Source organism: Perca fluviatilis, chromosome 8 (genome assembly GCF_010015445.1).
Source record: "Perca fluviatilis chromosome 8, GENO_Pfluv_1.0, whole genome shotgun sequence".
Lineage (NCBI taxonomy): Eukaryota > Metazoa > Chordata > Actinopteri > Perciformes > Percidae > Perca > Perca fluviatilis.
In genome coordinates this window covers 41,533,487-41,552,380 of record NC_053119.1, presented here as the reverse complement: position 1 = coordinate 41,552,380, position 18,894 = coordinate 41,533,487, and the positions used below count along the sequence as shown (strand labels likewise).

The 18,894-nt window shown below is 39.5% G+C and overlaps 1 protein-coding gene across 1 annotated transcript; it reads right to left on the bottom strand.

Moving 5' to 3' along the window:
- Positions 1 to 201: 201 nt before the first annotated feature.
- On the bottom strand, positions 202 to 12,204 carry tat (tyrosine aminotransferase). The gene is made up of 12 exons (XM_039809404.1): positions 12,082 to 12,204; positions 10,501 to 10,808; positions 10,046 to 10,150; positions 9,698 to 9,765; positions 8,776 to 8,934; positions 6,981 to 7,119; positions 6,692 to 6,744; positions 3,125 to 3,277; positions 2,886 to 3,014; positions 2,029 to 2,112; positions 1,440 to 1,538; positions 202 to 1,308 (listed from the first exon to the last, which is right to left on the bottom strand). Exons 1-12 carry the CDS (start codon positions 12,084 to 12,086, stop codon positions 1,168 to 1,170), a joined length of 1,443 nt encoding a protein of 480 aa, XP_039665338.1. The 5' UTR covers positions 12,087 to 12,204; the 3' UTR covers positions 202 to 1,167.
- Between the last annotated feature and the right edge of the window lie 6,690 nt (positions 12,205 to 18,894).

The following is an 18,894-nucleotide window of genomic DNA, read 5'->3' as shown; positions in this document are numbered from 1 at the left end:
GGGTTTACCCAGGCTAGGTTCTCTTGATAATTCTGATCAAAATCCATGCTATTGTTCACAGTCTTCTATTGGTTTACGTGTTGTTTGTGCAAAATGCTTAGTTCTGAGAGCTATGTCAATATGTTTTTATTTAGGTAACTATTAACAGTACTACTGAATACAATTTAGTGTCTGAAAAATATATTTAGTGTCAGAAAAAAATATATTTATACATATATAAATATGTATATATGATTTAATATGACACACAATTAACATACAAACAAAGCAAACATACAGAGAAGGATCTGCTTAAAAGCATGCCAAAGGAGTCTAACACGGCGTTGAAAGTCGTTTTCTAGCACAAGCAAAGTATACAGAAGATTATCAATAATAACGTTTATAAAAATGCATATTCAAATATATATTCAATTCAGAAAAGAAGCCAGCTGGTGTGTGACAGTATAGAGACAGATCACATTTAGGAACTGCCACAACTGGAGGGGAAAACAACTCCCCGCTCTCCACTGACTTGTATTGCGTGAAGTTGCCTTCTCGTCAATTCTGCGTTATTACAGATCCCACATAACTTCTAGGCAAGACCTGCCCTACGGAGCAGCTTGAGTGGTTAAGGTTAGGATAGCTGATTGGTCAGGGGATAGGACCTGAACAAATAGGGTTACGTTACCTTGAATAAGCATGGACACCTGGCCAATAGTAGCGTGAGAATGCTATTGAAGGGCAGGTCTTGCCTAGAAGTTGCGTGGCTTCCATAATAACACGGCTTTCAGAGAATGACGTGAAGCGCTTTGTCCCTATGCACAGTCTACAATCCTGCAGTTTATATCAAAGAGTACATTTCATAGATATACAAAGCATTACACAAAAACAAGTAATATACGTTGCCTGTATAAAATATAAATATTAGGTCTGCTCATTTCATATGGTTTACATCAAAACATTACGCCATCAATGGGCCATCAGTTATGTTGCTTCCAAGCTTTTTGTTGCCACAGTGATGACAGTATTACCACAGTTTTGACATCAGATTTCTACAGCTCTAATTTCCTAACATGGTGGAATAACATTTAAAGCTGATTCCAGCTCAGTCCACAGTATGTGACTAGCATCCTCTGGGCTTTGGGCTCCACGAGACCCATGGGGTCAGACTGGTCCAGCTCCGCCACATCACTGGTCCAGATAATTGTTGTCGTGGCTGCCGGAACAATAGTGGCGCTGGCAAAACTCCTTGATCCGACCACAAGCCTCCACCATCATCTCCTCTGGCACGGTCACCACAATGCGAAAGAAGTTAGGATACTCAAACGCCTGGGAGAGGGCAGAACAAGGATACTCTCAGGCATTTAAGGGGTCACACATGTTTTTACATTGTATTCTAAATGTAAGTGTGTAGAAAGATGTTGGGACAAATGGATAAATGACAAAAAAAGGTGTCTTACTGAGGCAGGCAGACAGAAGACAGACTGCTCGGTCACCAGCTGTTCAGTAAAATCCACATCGCTCTTAAAATCTGGAAAGCAATCCATGTCAATCCCCACCTAGACACACACACACACACACACATATCCTCTTATAAGAATCTCAAATTAATATCCAAATCTCCTTTAATATAATACTGTAGAATGATGATTCATGTGCATGGATAGGTTAGATTACAATGAATGAATGTGAAATATTTACAATATAGCATGTTACACTGTCCATTAGGTTTGGCTCATTTGGTGTATTTTAATGTTTTTTCTTGTAAAACAACTGTAGCATCATATTATTTTATAACACCTGCATCAGCTACATAAAAAGGTCAAAATTAAATATCATCGACTTACTCAAAATAATACTAATTGAATTCAATTGATTTTTGTCCACTTATCTATTCATATGACAATCAATTTTGAGATGCTGTAATGTAACAGCTGGTAATTGACATAGGCGTTTTTATATCTCATGTGGGATATATACATTTCAGGCAACCATACACAAATACAGTATACATAGTTAAAATAAACCACACATGCTTTTAGTACAGACCATGAGGTACATGGCTCCTGAAGGCATGATAGGGTTCAGGCCAGGGACGGTGCACAGCTCATTGAAACAAATCTCAGAGTTGGTCTGAGGAAGAAAAGGATAAATTATCCAATTGGTCTCATATGATACATATTATATTGTCATAAATTATATATAAACAAAACAAGTTAGAACATAGTAGAAGAGGACTGAAGACACAAAATAGTTTGGTCACATAATTTATAGGGATTATGAGTAATATTTTATTGTTCCAGAACAGGGCCTCAAAATACATATATTAGTTTTTATCTTCATATTGTGCTTCTAATCTAACATATGATGCACAATGTACACATTTGCATATTTTAATATGTGAAAATATGTCATACAAATTTGAACTTGATAAAAAAAAAATACCATATTATGCATGGCAACATGGAGTAGTTGCTGCCGACTCTTAGTCTCGCATTGCCAGACCTTCCTCCACAGCACTGCGGAGGAGGGTCTGGCTAGTCCACACAGCAATCCAGGATGGGAAAGAAACCTGCTCTGGTTTATTGCCATTTTTTTAAACCAATCACAATCATCTTGGGCGGTGCTAAGCTCCACATGGACCCCCGGTGCCTTTGCTAAATAGTCTGTACGTTCAAAAGTAGTTTTAAACGTGCAACAGAAAACTCAGATTGGACAGATAGCGGTAACAGACATTTGGCCAAAAAGAAGGACATTCAACGGAATTTCCAGCGGCAACAGAGCAATCCCGGAAGTAGAAGGTCGTGGATATAGACTAGCCGACTATTAAGACAACTATTTGAAGTGCAAGTCCCAGTAAAATACAGATATGGTAAGAAGATCTTAATCATTATCGCCCTGTTTACCTTCAAGAAGTTAATGGTGTCGTTGTAGAAGCTTTGAGGTGTGTTGTTGAGGATGCTTTCCAGGGCACCCTGGATGATACTGCAGGCTCCCAGAATACGTTGACTCAGTTTCACCAGACCCTGTCGAATCTGCAGAGGAGACATACTGCATGTGTCAATAAGGTACATGTAACAGTGATCTATTGGAGTCTTCCTTTTCTCTTTCTGTTAAAAGAAGAATGCACAAAAAGCCTACATACCTTGGATCCAAATATATCATTCCTGTCATGGATGAGGATCCATCCCATTCTCCAACCCGGGACCAGCCAGCGCTTAGCCAAGCCGCCGCAGGAAAGGATGGGAACGTCACTGCTGAGAGACGCCATGGAAGGACAACTGCAACCTGGAAAAACCTGAGAACAGGAGTAGGAACTAAATGAAATATGTTCAGATGGCAAAATGTGTGTGATCACGGAAGGCTTGTATCATGTGGACGCGCCGACAGTTTTGTTGTCATTACCTAGAATTCCTCATGGGGTCGACAGAAACTACACACTATAGCTTTAAAAAGTCAATAAAACCTCCCAGCCCTAACCAATACTCACTGTATTATTCCTGTTTTGAAATATATCTGGCTCTTTAGCAGCTAAATATGTTTACCTAGTCGCAAACTTGCTGCTTCTCACTGGGAATCAGGTTGTTGAGCAGGTTAGAGTCAACCAAAACAATACACCACTACACTGAACTAAAGGATGCTTGCACTGCATAGTGTACAACTGAGGGGAACTGCAGAGTGAGGCTGTGATTTGTCACAACTACTGACCCTTTCCAAACAACACATCATTGTCATACTGTACATAGTCATTTGTCTCATTGCTGATTTAAAGCTATTAGAAAGTACAGCTTAAAAGCTACAAATGACCTAACCTATTACAATAAGGGAGCAATCTTTTTTTTTTTTTTAAATCATATGACACAAAGAGCATGCCTCAAACTTTTTCAGTACCTCAGCTTCTAAAACAAGCATTATAGACAAAATGGCTGTATCTCTTTTATAAATAACCCCATCAACCATTTTTATTTTAGTGATCATATAATATTTATTCTGGAGATGAGGGAGAAACCAAAGAAAGAGAGAGAGAGAGAGAGAGAGAGAGAGAGAGAGAGAAGCTAAGGGTGATGGTGATGGTCTGTAACCAGAGTCTGCAACGCTTCCAGCTTCAAGCTGGTTCTCATTAAACCCAGTATCAGTATCTTTGAAGCGGGGAACTGCCCCGCGTCCTATTGGCCAGACTGCTATGGATGACATAACAGCAATGTCAATTTGAAACATGCCTGCATAGCAAGCAGTTTTTGGCGTGTGCTTGTCGGAGCTTACTCAGACAGACCTCCCCCTCTGAAATAAAGTATAACTTAAGTACACAGAATTATATAACACATTATGATCAGTATGGAGAGGTTCACATGGAGCAATTACTAACTATATCAGCACTAGCTGTAGATATGCACAAATTAAAAGTGTGAAAAAGGAAACATTTTATTCTGCAAGATTATAACAATAATGCCTGACTTAATACACACTAGTGTTTCTCAAATGGGGGTAGCATACCCCTAGGAGTACTGCAGGGGGTACGTTATGTAAGTGTTGTGTAAGAGTTTGTTTAAACAATATCAAACATGCATAATTCCTAAAATAATTATACTGTAAAATGAATGAATTTGGGGATGGATTCTAAACATTTAAAATAGCATTGAAGTGTTTTTCAGTTAAAATGTTGTTGTTTGGTTAATCAGAGACTGATGGGGGATCACTGTATTGTACCTCTTTATATAGGCTTTTCTTTGTACCAATAAATGATGTTCAGGGGATACTTGGCTGAGAAAGATATTCCAAAGGGGGTACATTATTGCAAATGGTTTTGAGAACCTCTGCACTAGACAGTTCCGACATGTGTTGTAAGAACATCATTCACTGCCGAGAGTCTTATGGAGGACAGGGACAGGGGGATAATGCCCCTCTGACTGAGCCTTGCTTGGGTGGTGCAGTTCACAGTCACCCTGGCCCCTTACCTTCCAAACCCTCACATCATAAAGAAATAGGGGCGTGTGGTCTCCACCCACCACACACCCCCATTCCGCCCCTGTTCCTGCTGCACCACAACCCACCATATATGCAATAATTGCAAACACATGCTGCAAAAAAGTGCAGAGTCATTCTGGTCTGCTTGATTTTTTTATGTAAAATTTTCAGATGGTGGGGGTTTTGTAAATGCACCCGAGAACCCCGACTCTAAACGTTTCCACAGAGGCAAGCCTTCCCTTTTGTGTAGCTGTGAAATAAAGTTTTGTTCATACAGTATGTATATGGCTGTGAGTGGATGGGACTCCTAGGTAATGCTGGTGTGTTATATCCTGGTTCATTTCTAGTATTCTGTGGTACTCTCTTCAACTACTTCTGTTATCTTCACCCATCAACTACAAGATTCTCCCTGCACTTTGCAGAGATGATTGAGACATAGACCCTCATTTTTCTCTCTCCATAATACAATAAATGATGAATTAACCTCATACTCTGTTGAATGGACAGACCAAAACTGATATTTGTCCATTTTCATATCACACTACTAACAATTTTTTCAAAAGTAGCACCACGATGAATACTATATGCTATTTAACACTGACTTTTAAAAGAACATACTGTAGCTGTATAAAGACCAAAACCGAAAGGTATGTGTGTGTGTGTGTGTGTGTGTGTGTGTGTGTGTGTGTGTGTGTGTGTGTGTGTGTGGAGTGTGTGTGGTAGAGCGAGTGAGAGACTGGTGGAGATTAGCTTCAGAGCGAGTAGCGACTCCAGAGTCCTAGTGAGAGAACCAAAGAGTCTCCCCTGTTCTTTCTTTCCACGGTGGGAGATCTGGAGCAGGAGAAGTTAACCCTCTCCTTGATCTCATGGTGTTGATGGAGAAGGAGAACCAGGAAACGAGTCGGGGGAAAAGCAACGCTACCAAGACACGGCCGAGAGACGTGCGTCGCCACAACGTGTAGTTTAATTATTCAAGAGGTGCGTGTCAGGCTACGGCGTAGGGTCCGGCGTAGGTCCTGGTCTCCATGTACCTGCGTACGTAGCCACAGCGTAGATTTTAAGCAGAAGCATAAATCCCGCTTTAGTCTAAAACGCTATCACCCTGGCCCACACCCACTGCTTACCCCTGCTGACCTCCATGCCCCCTGCTCATCCAGCATACCCATCTTACTGGTTGCTGCTTCCAGGCCTCATTCACAGCACATGCCCCTTAATCCCCCCTGTTCTGATGAAGGGTTGTCCACCCATGGTCCAGATCCAGGGCAAATACCCCCAAATAAAACACAACTTCTGCTGTCACTAGGATTGGGCATCAAGAACTGGTCCCAACTTTTTTTTTATTGGAATAGTTTGGAAAAATTTGGTTTCAAATCCGATCATTGGGATCCAAATTTAACACGCGCAAGTTTTGGATTCGGGAGCAGTCACTTTATTTCCAGGCGCTTGTTGTGTTGCAGCCATGGAGCACTCTAGTGTGCCTTTTTTTTACATTGAAAAAGCCCGGTAAAACTGTAAATCACCATTGAATCAAAATTTTAAATCCCCCTATCTGTGAAATACGCATGTAACTTGTTTCAACTCCACCCCCCAAAGTAGTGGAATCGAGAATCAATAAGAATTGTAAGCGAAAGGAAGAATTGCAATTGGAATCAGAATTGTTCAAATCCAAATGATGCTCAACCTCTGCTGTCACTGTAGTGAAAACAGTTCCCCGCTGGTGTTACAAAGGCCCTGTGGTAGTACTCACCATATTGCTGTAGATTTCATCAGCCAGAATGGGAACGCAGTGTCTGGAGGCCACTGGGGAAAACAAGCAACATTTGATTGTTTCACTAAGACACAAATGCTGTGTTTATGTGATCATCCATATGTTCGCCACTGACTTCAAAGCTTTTGAGGTATTTTAACTATTTTTATAAAGATAAGAAATGCCTTTATTGTCACCTTTAGGAGAAATTTGTCTTGGGCAGTTCGAGAAAACAAAAATGGTGACACATCGCACATAAACATGCCAAGTCAGCAGAACTGCAGCTAACCTTTGAGGATTTTCTGTAGGTGTTCCTCACTGAACACAGAGCCACACGGGTTGGATGGATTGGTAACAATCAGACAGGATGTCCTCTCGTCAATCAGGCTCTCCAAGTGTTTCAGGTCAACCTCCCATGACTTCTCTGGCTGCAAATCAAAGATTATTGTCTGGGTGAGAGCAGACACTTTATTGTGTATGATAATAATACCCATGTCTTGAAGATTTTTAGGGATAGTTACTATTGCAAACATGAGAAAGCAACTTGTAAAATTGAGTATGTTTACATGCACACTTATATTCCACTATTATGCCGAATATAGTCTTGCATTGCCAGATCTTCCTAGCCTCGTGAGACTGTCCTGATCTCGTGAGCTCCAGTTTTCTATTTGCAGATCAGTCTGGCATCTTGAGATGAGTTAGTTTTGAGGCAGGTTTAGGTGTGATGCAACCAGAAGCGACTGTTCAATCTAAACAACATGGCGGCTTCCACAGATGAGATGAGCGTAGCTATCGCGCAAGTTTTATCCGAATTAGAAAGTATTCCTTCCTTGAAAGAAGAGAAAAAAATGGTACTGGAGGCTTTTCTCGGAGGAAAAGATGTTTTTGCTCTTCTCCGGACTGGTTTTGGCAAGAGTTTGATCTGATTGGTTGATTTGGCCTGTCTATCACCAACTATAGGTGGTGATAGACAGATGGTTTATCCAATCAGCTAACCAGGATTTTCGCCCCTTCCCAAAAGTTCTCCAACGGAAAGTTCCCAGGTGGATATGCCGAGCAATGCAAAGTAATCCATCTGGAGGAGTCAGGTTAAGATCTTCCTCCACAGCGCTGCAAAGGAAGGTCTGTCGAGTCCACACAGCATTCTGGGATGGGAGAAAAATGTGCTCTGGTTTATTGGCATTTCTTTAAACCAATCATAATCGTCAATGGTCTTAGCACCGCACAGAGCAACGGTGTCTCTGCTAAATAGTCTCAGGAAGGAACTTGTTTTGGTGGAACATGTGGACGTTCAGAAGTAGTTTTAGTCGTGCAACAGAAAACTCCGATTGGACAGATAGTCTAGCTAGCTGTCTGGATTTACCCTGCAGAGATCTGAGGAGCAGTTAACCATAGTCCTCACAAATCCACCGGAGGTTAGAACGCCAACACAAAGAAAGAGGAAGGTCACGGACATCTGGCTGAAATGAAACATCCGGCGGAATTTCTTGGAGCTTTCTTTGGACATGTATACAACGCATTGGGAATATGGGTCTCAGTTAGGGTTGTTACCGCAGTGTGCAACAGTTTTCGTCCTCTTGCCTGTTTATGGCTTCGGGTCAGCTCTGTGCGTTGCTATGGTTGTTGTACACAAACCAACTATAGCCAAAGTTTTGGCTGCGATAGAGATGCATGGCCAAAGGAAAATCCCAGATCCCTGGTCAAAATGGGAAACACACCAATTTTAAACATTATTAAAGACTTGGATATCAACAGGTTTTTAAATATGCACCAACATCGCAACACCGACATATTCAAGAAGGTGCTTGACGGAATGGAAGAGGGATGGGTTTGCACGGTCCAACAAGTCTGGAAAACTTTGAAGAAAATCCTATTTTTGCACGACTGCATGTAAACGGGAATATTAGTGGAATATTCACTTTCATTAGCCATGTAAACAGATTAGTTGGAATATTGTCTTTTCCAGTATATGGACAAAAACAGCAATATTGTGTGTATGTAAATATAGTCAGTGAGGCTAAGTGAATAGACACAAAAGAATAAACAGTATAATGGGAGTTGGGATGGTACTTGCTGCTACTTACCAGCAGGTTGTAGAGTTTGACCTCGATGCCCATGGAGACAGCCAGAGTCTTATATAAGGAGAAGCCTGGGCATGGGACCAGGATGTTGTCCCCTGGGTTACATAGGACACTGATAGCCAGGTCAATGGCCTGACTGCAGCCACTGGTCAAAATGACATCCTGGAATAGAGAGGGTGGTGATCTTTACTTTGAAAAGCATAGACACCAAAACCACTTATCCATGCAAACAACAACACTCAACAGTTTCTAGTCTTTGACGAGAATAAAGTCACTGTAACAAGTGGATTAACTCCAAAACATGCACTCTTGCATAATATTGCAAGTACTGTGTTTATTACATAATGCCGCTGGAAGTAATTTTCATTCACTAACAATGCTATTAGGTTAGGGGTGTCAAACTCAATTTCCCAAAGGGCCACACTGGAAAATGAGAATCACATCAAGGGCCATGACATGTAGAGTTTATTGTTTTTATGTCATCAAAAAATTAAATTATCTTTGATTGTATTATTGCATGTCCTATATAGTCTTCTCACCTACAGTTTGGTCGGCAAAAATGTCGAAGAAAATGCCAAAAAAGCAACAAAAACGTTGAATAAAGCAACAGAAATACCGTAAAAAGCATCAAAAACATCGTAAAAAGAGTCAAAAATGTTGATAAAAGCACCAAAAAGTTTGCAAACAGTGACAAAAACTAGGCGGGCCCAAAATTTATTGTGAATCTAAATATGTATGGGGGCCAGATCAAAATTTGCAAGGGGCCAGATTTTGCCCACTGGCCTTAAGTTTGACACGTGTACTTTAGGTTGTCATAGTATATTGTAATTCAGGTTCCAAGGTAGCACTGCAGAGGAATGAGGATGAAAAGGCATGTATAAAAAAGTATGTTAGCAAAAGTATGAGGCGTTTAAGGAGTAAGCACCTCTGCCTCTAGGGGAGCCTCAGGGCAGGTGTAAAAGTTGGCCACTGCCTGTCGGCTCTTCAGATAACCTGTGGTTGGACACAGAGAAAATACACAGTACATATACATTCTATATATATATATATATATATATATATATATATATATATATATATATATATATAAAATCAAATTCGTTAATTGCCACTACATGTCCTTGTTCGGAGCAGGACATCACTGACTGTTGAGGTGGGTAAACATTAGCACATAGTATGTTATTTACTGAGATCAGACAATTTCTAGTTCCTTTCTGCAAACCTAAAGATGTTTGCTTTAGATGTAGTGAGTTTACTGGTTAGTGTGACTTACCAACGGAAGGAGCATAGCCGTTGTATTTCTGGCAGTCTATGGCGTCTTTCATGGCCTGCAGCACAGCAAAGTCTGTAGGCATGTTTCCAAACACAGTGGGATCCCCTGGAGAACAGATGTGATAGTCAGCAATCAGTCCACAGGGACAGAACACAACGATTAGGCATTTAACAAAGTGTCGTCTACACATGGAAAAACGTCATGTAAGAAACCACATATCTCTAAAAGATAAAAGGCTAGTAGAGTTGTTGTCAAACTAAAATAAATAAGACAGTGAACGCAGTACACAGACAACATGCCATTAGATTTCATATCATATAAGTTATTGGTCTGGTTTATTTCCAATCTTTTTAGAAACAAATTGGAAATCTAAGGGGGTAGTCTTTATTGATTATAATCACACAATATTAGATTGTCCTAAAGAGTGTTTATCTGTTGACTGATTTATTGCTCACCTATGGAAAGTGCGATCATGGGTTTATCCGGGTTCGGAGTGAGCTTCATCCCATCCACAATGGCTCTGATGGGATTGAGCGTCTTGTTGGCCATCTCCGAGGGCTTCACCTCCCATCTCTCCCTACGGCTCTTGGTTTTGGCTGGATACAAACTGCCATTCACACTGAGGTGGTGGATGCTGTTCCCATGTACTACTCCCTTCCCATTGACTCCGGTCCCATTCATGCTTTTGCCATTGACAGTTTGTTTCCCGTGGACTCCTTTCCCATTCATCTGAACCAAGTTGCACTTGTTATCCAGCCTGGAACTGATGAAAGTGATGGACGACGAGTGTTGGAGCAGAAGAATACATTTACTCAAACTTAAATTTAATCTTGATGTACTTATAATTAACTTGAGTGTTCCATTTTATGCTACAGTACTTTCCCTCTACAGTTCAGAGGGAAATAGTGTTTTTAATTCACTTCATTTAGCTGACAGAGAGCCAATAGTTAGTAGTTACTTTACACATTTAGATTTTACTATGTGATCATCTTATAAAATGTAATGAATTGATTACCCAAGGCATGCCGTTGGAGGGAGGGGGGTGGTCAAAGGGTACAGATAACCCCAGCCCAAAGGGGGGAGGGGGGGGCATGGGGGGGCATACAAAGGTCTAATATGGTGCAATAAGCGTGGGTTGGGTTGTGTCTCTCTGTCCATAATATCTCCTAAAAACACATTCTGCACCTGAAACCGCTTGAAACTGAGAGCTATCTGTGCGGGAGAGACCAGGCCACATCGTACCTGAGCGGCGCTTGTGCTCCGCGGACCTATTACCTTTCATTTCGGCGCCCTTATTAACAGGTTAATACCCATGGATGTAGCCTATCATATTAATACCACAGTAGGAGCGTCTCAAAAGCGGAGCGCGTCTTGCCTGCCCGACCTGCAGATTTTGGAGTTTTGTTAATTTTCCCTTGATATTTGGGCTTCTGCCATAAAAGTAAGTAGGCCTAGTAGTTAAATGGGTTCCTACATTTAGTCCCGTGATGAACGACAAGGATTCAATATCTGTTGCTGTGTTTTAGTTGTTAAAATAGTGTAGTGATAGGCCTGTTTTAGTAGCAGAGTATTTTTTTTACAGGGTTATTGATCTGCCTCAAAATGGTGCATACAATTCTGAATTATAAAATAAAACTCAAACTCAAAACTCACTAAATATGATATAGATCGCATCTGATTCTGCATATATTCAACCATTAATATTAGATTAACAAATTAGGTAGACTTCCTTTCTTAATTCTGCTGGGTTCTCCTAATATTTCATTTTTCAATCATCCAAAGGTGATTCTGTTTTGTTTGTGTTAACCCTCTTCATTGAACCGACGAAGTGGAGATAATTAATAAATAATGAATTATTAGACTTTGGAAAATATACTTACAACGACATATATTGCACCAAAACATATTTAAAACAAAACAGTTTTTAAAAAACATGCATTTATAATGCTTGCAACTCCATTCATATGTCATTTGTTCAAAAGCAGAGCGTTAATTGAAATGATAAAAATAAGATTCAAAATCATACTTGTACTTACGTCATTTAATATGCAACAGAAAGTCTCTTCAAAAAAGCTGCAGCGTGCGTTGATTAGCCTTATGTTACACAAGATGAACAGTATGGGCTTTTACGCCGCCGGTTATATAGCAAGAGACCCGAAGATGGGTGTTGAGCCCTGCCCATATTTCCATTGGTGGAGACTGAGGGTTGGACCATTACACCCCACTAACAGCACTAATCAGAACCATACCAGCTCAAAACTGTGAGGGGGAGGGGGGGGGGTTAAGGGGAGGGGGGTACGGGTTTTAGGCATGCATTCAGGACACCTCAGCGGCGTCTGCAGGAGTGCGTCACGCGCTGGCATCAAAACACAGAGGGCACAAAGTCCATCTATATGGCAGCAGCAGGGATGACATTTAAAACTAGCCTACCTAAATATTCAAATAGTGGATGTATGTTTTTGTTGTTGCTGAAAACATAGTACTGTTAATACTTATAATAGAATAAATAAAGGCTATGTTACAGTTTTTTATTTTATGTACAAATAAACCAACAGATCATCAAAAACCTCTTTTCACAACTCCAAGTACATCTGACATTGACAGTGTACAAAAAACATTTAAAGACCAGTTTCACATTGAAATACACTGCGGTCAAACAAAGTACATGCATAACATTGGATAGGATTTTCTTCTCTATTGTTAAAATAATTTTTACTAACACTATGCTCATTGTTCATAGCTGATAGTCAGTGAAACATTTGCCTAATATACTGTATGTATGGTTTTTATTTTGCCTATTACAGTCCGATACTTCAGAATCACCACCCAAAGGTGTGAGATTTAATGTGACCTCAGTGGGATTTGAACCGACAACCTTAGTGTTGGTAACTCACAGTAGGGCTCAAACCATCAGGGTCACAAAGGATCACTGCAATGATCACAGTGTGTACAATACAACAGTGTGGATGAGGTTTGTGATGACATCACTGCTAACCAATGTCAGATTTTGCCCAAGGTGCATGAACTATGAAAACATACATTGTCATGTGGACGAGAACTTATGGCCAAATCCAGAAGAACCAATTGATGCAGATTAGTGTAGTGTGTACTACAGAAAACTTTTACAGTATTTACAGTAATCCATTTTCTTTCAGTTCTGTTACAGTGTTTTTTTTTTTTTTTTTTTACAGTATTTGATTAGACAGAACCTTACAGTAATGTTGCAATAGAGTAAAAGTATGTTGCATGATTGGGGAAGATGTCTTCATTGATCACACCTCTGATTATGGGATAGGAATTATGGAAATTGATTGTTGTTGAATTTGATGGGTAATGACCAGTTAAATGTTTCCCTACTGTAATGTGAAAACAGTGAAGCAAACAGATCATCTTTAGCACTTCAAAGGGTCATTTTGAAACATGTGTCTTACATTGTTAGGTCTTGTACTAAGTGATTGTTTCAATAACTTAACTGAAAGCATTGCACTGTGATATGTTTAGGTGACTTAACAAATGTACTCATTGTATTTCACCAGAAGCTGAGAGGTTGAAACATTGGTCTGGTAGTAAAAGATGTTTACGAGTCAAATGAAAGGAGAATCAGTTGCTTTGAATGTAAGATAGAATGATAGTATGACCAGCTGGGAATCTTGTACTAAGAGTTTTGAAACACTGCATTATGCACTCTATAGTAAAATAGAGACTAAAAAAACTACAAATTGCAGAATCTGGTGGCCCAGTCAGACACCGCCTACCAAGAGGTTTCTTCCTAAAAGGGAGTTTTTCCTCGCCACTGTCGCAATAGCCACTGCTAATGCTTGCTCTTGGGGGAATTACTGTAATTGTTGGGGTTTTGGAATTTACAGAGTGTGGTCTAGACCTACTCTATCTGTAAAGTGTCTTGAGATAACTCTTGTTATGATTTGAATTGAATAGATATTTACTGCCATTGTGCTCAGAGTACTCTGTTTAGTCGCTCTTCAGCAGTGTGCATAAAAGCTAAATGATTCACAAAAGTAAAACAGAGACTAATAGAGCAAACAGTAAACAGTTTTTTATTTGGCTGAACATTCAATAGGCGGTGTCCTACCCTGCCTAAAGGATATACACCAGACGCTGCATGAAATAAGCAAGGAGAATCATTAAAGATCCAAACCCCCCCAGGTAACAGCCTTTCCTTCTTGTTGCGGTCTGGAAGAACCAAGTACCAGATCCACCAGTCCAGGACTGAGAGGCTCAGGAGGAGCTAGTACTACTCTGTCATAAAAGAACAACTGGAGACTGTGTACAAGCTTATATAGGCCTAAATATCAACAATCTTTGGGCAGCATCGCTTACTGCACCTTTAATATAATAATTGCTGACCAATTCTTAAATATTGACAGCCTCTAGCTAGCTGGCGTCACTTAAATATCACATGAAATTGTGTAACTCAGAGATAGTTGTCTGAAAATGGCTAAAAATCTTTCATTTATTTTGCTGACACACTAACTATCCCATCCCCCAACAGCATCTCTGTTTGTGTACCCCTATACTGTATGTTGGAGAAATGGTAGGGACATATTTACCTTATCAAACTAGAAAATGTAGAAGTACCTTAACCCTCCTGTTGTCTTGTTTCTACATCAGAACATTTGGGTTTCTTTCAAGCAAATTGCCCAAAAGTAACACAGAAGGTTCCATGAAACGCTCTTCACAAGTCAAATTTAGGGATCAGTTCACTACTTTTATTGAGTTTTGGGTGTTTTATTTAATTTGATAGCATTATTCTGACTTAACTTTGACAGTCTGTGATTATCCATCAACATCCTCTGATCTTAAACATTAGTCAAAATAATTCATACTTTCTGCTTTTTAACTCAAAAGTTAGATGTAATTTATAACTAAAAAAGTGGAAAACTGTGTGTATGGATGCACTTTCACTCACACACACACACACACACACACACACACACACACACACACACACACACACACACACACACACATAAAGGGGTAACCTGAGCTAGCAGGGTGATGGGGGGGGGCAGAGGTTAAAAACAGGGTCAAGTGTGAAACACAAGGACCACTCTCTCTCTGTCTCTCTCTCTCTCTCTCTCTCTCTCTCTCTCTCTCTCTCTCTCCCTCTCTCTGTCTGTCTCTCTCCTCCAGATATACAAGAGGTTTATTGAACATAATTTCCAAAAATAAGTGTAAAAATAGTGGAAATAAATTGTTGTTAGTGTATGTTATTGGTAGTGGAAAAAAACGTTTAAAAATGCTAGGTCGAAAAGACAAAAACATTTTTAAAAAGCAGCAAAATAAATGACAAAAGTGTCAAAAAAAGTGTTCATTTTCAATTTTGAGCCGGAAGGCCAACACAAGGGTTAAGGATCAACTATGACCCTTTGAGAGTAGGCTACACGACCAGCAGTTGTACCTTTAGAGAACACAAATGGACATCAACCGTACTCTTTTTTTTTTCTGACAGCATTCTCCCTGCCCAAACATAAAGTTACATATTCATGATGGTTATGACATACTAAGGCTAATACCTGAGTCAACAAAACATGTTATGATTTCATGTGTCACAGTGTCTGCCAGAATGAGCCTCTAGAGCAGGGGTCACCAACACGGTGCCCGCGGGCACCAGGTAGCCCCCAAGGACCACATGAGTAGCCCTCAGGCCTGTTCTAAAAATGAAAATTGAATATTGATTGATTGATTGATTGATTGATTGATTTTGTGAGAAATCATTAACATGATCAGTGTCTTCACATAGATGAGTAGCATTAATCATTAATAATCATTTATAACTAAAGGCAAACTGAGCACATTTGTTATTTCAGAAGAGTGTATCAAACTGGTAGCCCTTCGTATAACTAAATACCCATGAAGTAGCTCTCAGTTTAGAAAAGGTTGGTGACCCCTGCTCTAGAGCATGTTGTTTTTAATCATTATATATTATTTAATCATATCAATGTCAGACAGACAAACAGTTCGTACAAAACACACTGAGGATATAGTGTTGTTATACCAATGAAAGCATTTCTCAAATATATCCCATTTTATGCAGTTAATGTTCAATAGGCCTTCTACTGTGAGCTGGCACTGAGGCGAAAAAGGGGGTAACACTTAAACAGCATCAGTGGAAAACTACTACAACAGCTACATGTCAGTCAAGCTGTTTCTTTTAACTGCGGGGTGTCCGTGCTCAGCATCAGTTCATTTTACAGTTCCTTTGAGTAAATTAGTGCCAGTGAAGGTAGGTCCTTTGAGAGTAATAACGGAGAAAAGTGTTTACAATTTTTTATTTTGCATGAATTCTAAAAATGGTTATTTCATATTTATTATTATTGACAAATCCCATGAAAGCCACAAAACCAACAATAAATGTATCTATATATTCACAATACAGTTCTATGGCACAAGAGCATAGCTTATACCAGGCTGACCCTACGTAGAACATTATTTTTTAAAAGGATAACATAATAGCTGATTTTATTAATGGGAGTTATTAACAATAATACAAAAAAATATATAACATACCACCATCCGCTACTTCCAGAACATGACATGAGCAAAGGACCGGATTAAGTTATTGTGAGAGTTGTTTGGGCTTCTTGTGTGCCCCTTAAGTTTGACCTCAGCTTTCCTCCAAAACTGCAGAGTCATTGTCTCGTACTCCATCAGGGGGGAGACCGCTCAGTTTCATAAATCAGCATGGTGGGGTAGTCAACATGCACTCATCAAAAATAGTCAAAGCTTTGACTTTTAGAGTTGTAGCACTTTCTTATTTTATTTTGTTGCCAGGATTAGCCAAAATGATAGTTTTAATCTTCATATAGGTGATGTCATCACATATCATTATGCATAAAAAGCTTAGGCTGTGTCAACTGACTGCCTGCTGCTTTCATGTGTGTTTCATGCTTTGTGATGTTTGTGTGTGTGTGTGTGTGTGTGTGTGTGCGCGCGCGTTTGTGTTGTCAAGGAGGTTTAATAAGAACTGTGTGTGCTACACATTAAGTAAGAAAGTGCCCAGTTTAGGCATCCCCTCATGGTGGTACCAAACACTGCAATGTGGCAGGTACCTGTAGCATTGCTTACAGCCACCCAACACACCCCATGGACCCAAACTTTAAGACATTGTCATTTCCACAGACAAAGAAAATCAGAATATTTAAGAAATCTTAAAAAATCTTCTTGAAAATAATCACTAAAAATGAATTTAAAAACACTGAAAAACAAAGCTGTTACTTAATCAGTCGTTGCTCTTTACCCTTATGGTGGGAACGTGCAACATCACATGTATCTGACGCAATACTGAAACCCAGTAAACATTCACAGCTAATACACCTAGGATGAATAAATAAACAGATACAAGCCTTCAACTGAAAAGCCACCCTAACATAGAATTATATATTATTTTCTGGGACAAGGCACATTTCATTGTGTTAATCAGAAGCATTTTCTGTTTATTCTACTAAAACTGTTGGAGTGTTGAATGTAATAGCTCAAATTGAAATAATATGTTCCCCCAGAGTCAGTCATGGGGACTAATATGATGACCTCATCGATTCAAGTGGTGATTTCCATCTTGTCAGTGGATGTTGGTATTTTAGCTTTATTGACTAAAAGGCTGTAAATGTCATCAAATAAATCATGCTTTTGGGTGGATTTTCCTTTTAATACAGACTTACATAATAAGTCAATACTTGCACAATATATCCCTTGGATGTTTGCCTTGGTCATTTGGTCTCTCACTGCGGGTCATTGCATTTGTGCACAAACAAAATAAGGTACATGCCTCATGAACAGCAATAATAAATCCTAAGAAAACAAGATCAGTAAATGAACAGGAGCAAACAAGAATTTTAGCAAAGCAGAAATAAGTGTCACTAGAACTGAATTAGAATAATTTATATTTGAATTTGCTCAACGGAAATAATTGCATCAACAAACTGAATTTGAATAATTTCAATCTGAATTGTGAATTTGAATAATTTAAAAACACACCCAACAGTAATATCACAGAGTACTGACAAACCCTGGGGCACACTTCTACATCATCGAAGGTCAGTAATTAATGAAATAATGGAAAATATAGCTTTGGGTCAAGTTCAAGTCTCACATTTGGCAGTACCAGTTGGGTTGGGCCTTGAAGACAAGGGTACTGGCTGGGTCAGTTTTAGGCCAGTGCAAAACTTGTGTAGCATCACATCTGATAACTGATGAATTAGAATTAAAGTTTGGGTTACAGTCTTCCCATAGAACACCAATGCAATGTTGAGCAGTTCCTTTCGACTCCCGAGTCAATCTTGATTATATTTCCAGATTAACTTCCAGATGTAACTTCCCACTAAATATTTGAAAATACATACACAGAAGAGATAATACCTCACATAGAGATACAGTACTACTAGAAGTAGAGCAATCTAGGCTAGGATTATGTGAGATTATCCTTTATAACTTCATGAACTTGGTAAAATTACAGGTTGGTCATTAGTTTAAAACCCTACTTTCAAAGGACATGGAAGAATAAGTGTGAAACTACTAGACTCTGATTCACTCAAGGTGGCTTTAATTGTAGATCTCAATTCAGTTACTTGCTAAGGAATGTGTGATCTTGATAATTTCCCAGGCCTTCATTTGCCCAATAAGAAATCCATTATAAAGTGTAAATAAAAAAACTTTTCAATGACTGAATGGCCACAGGTAAAGTCTATTTGAACAAGAAACACATTTCAAGCTTTCTGTTCAGGAGGAATCTTTCAAGGGCACATTTACAAATCAATCAGGTCAAAAGCCTGTAACAATTGTCCTCATTGTACCTCCACCACTGAGTCTGGACCTGGATCTACTATTCCCTA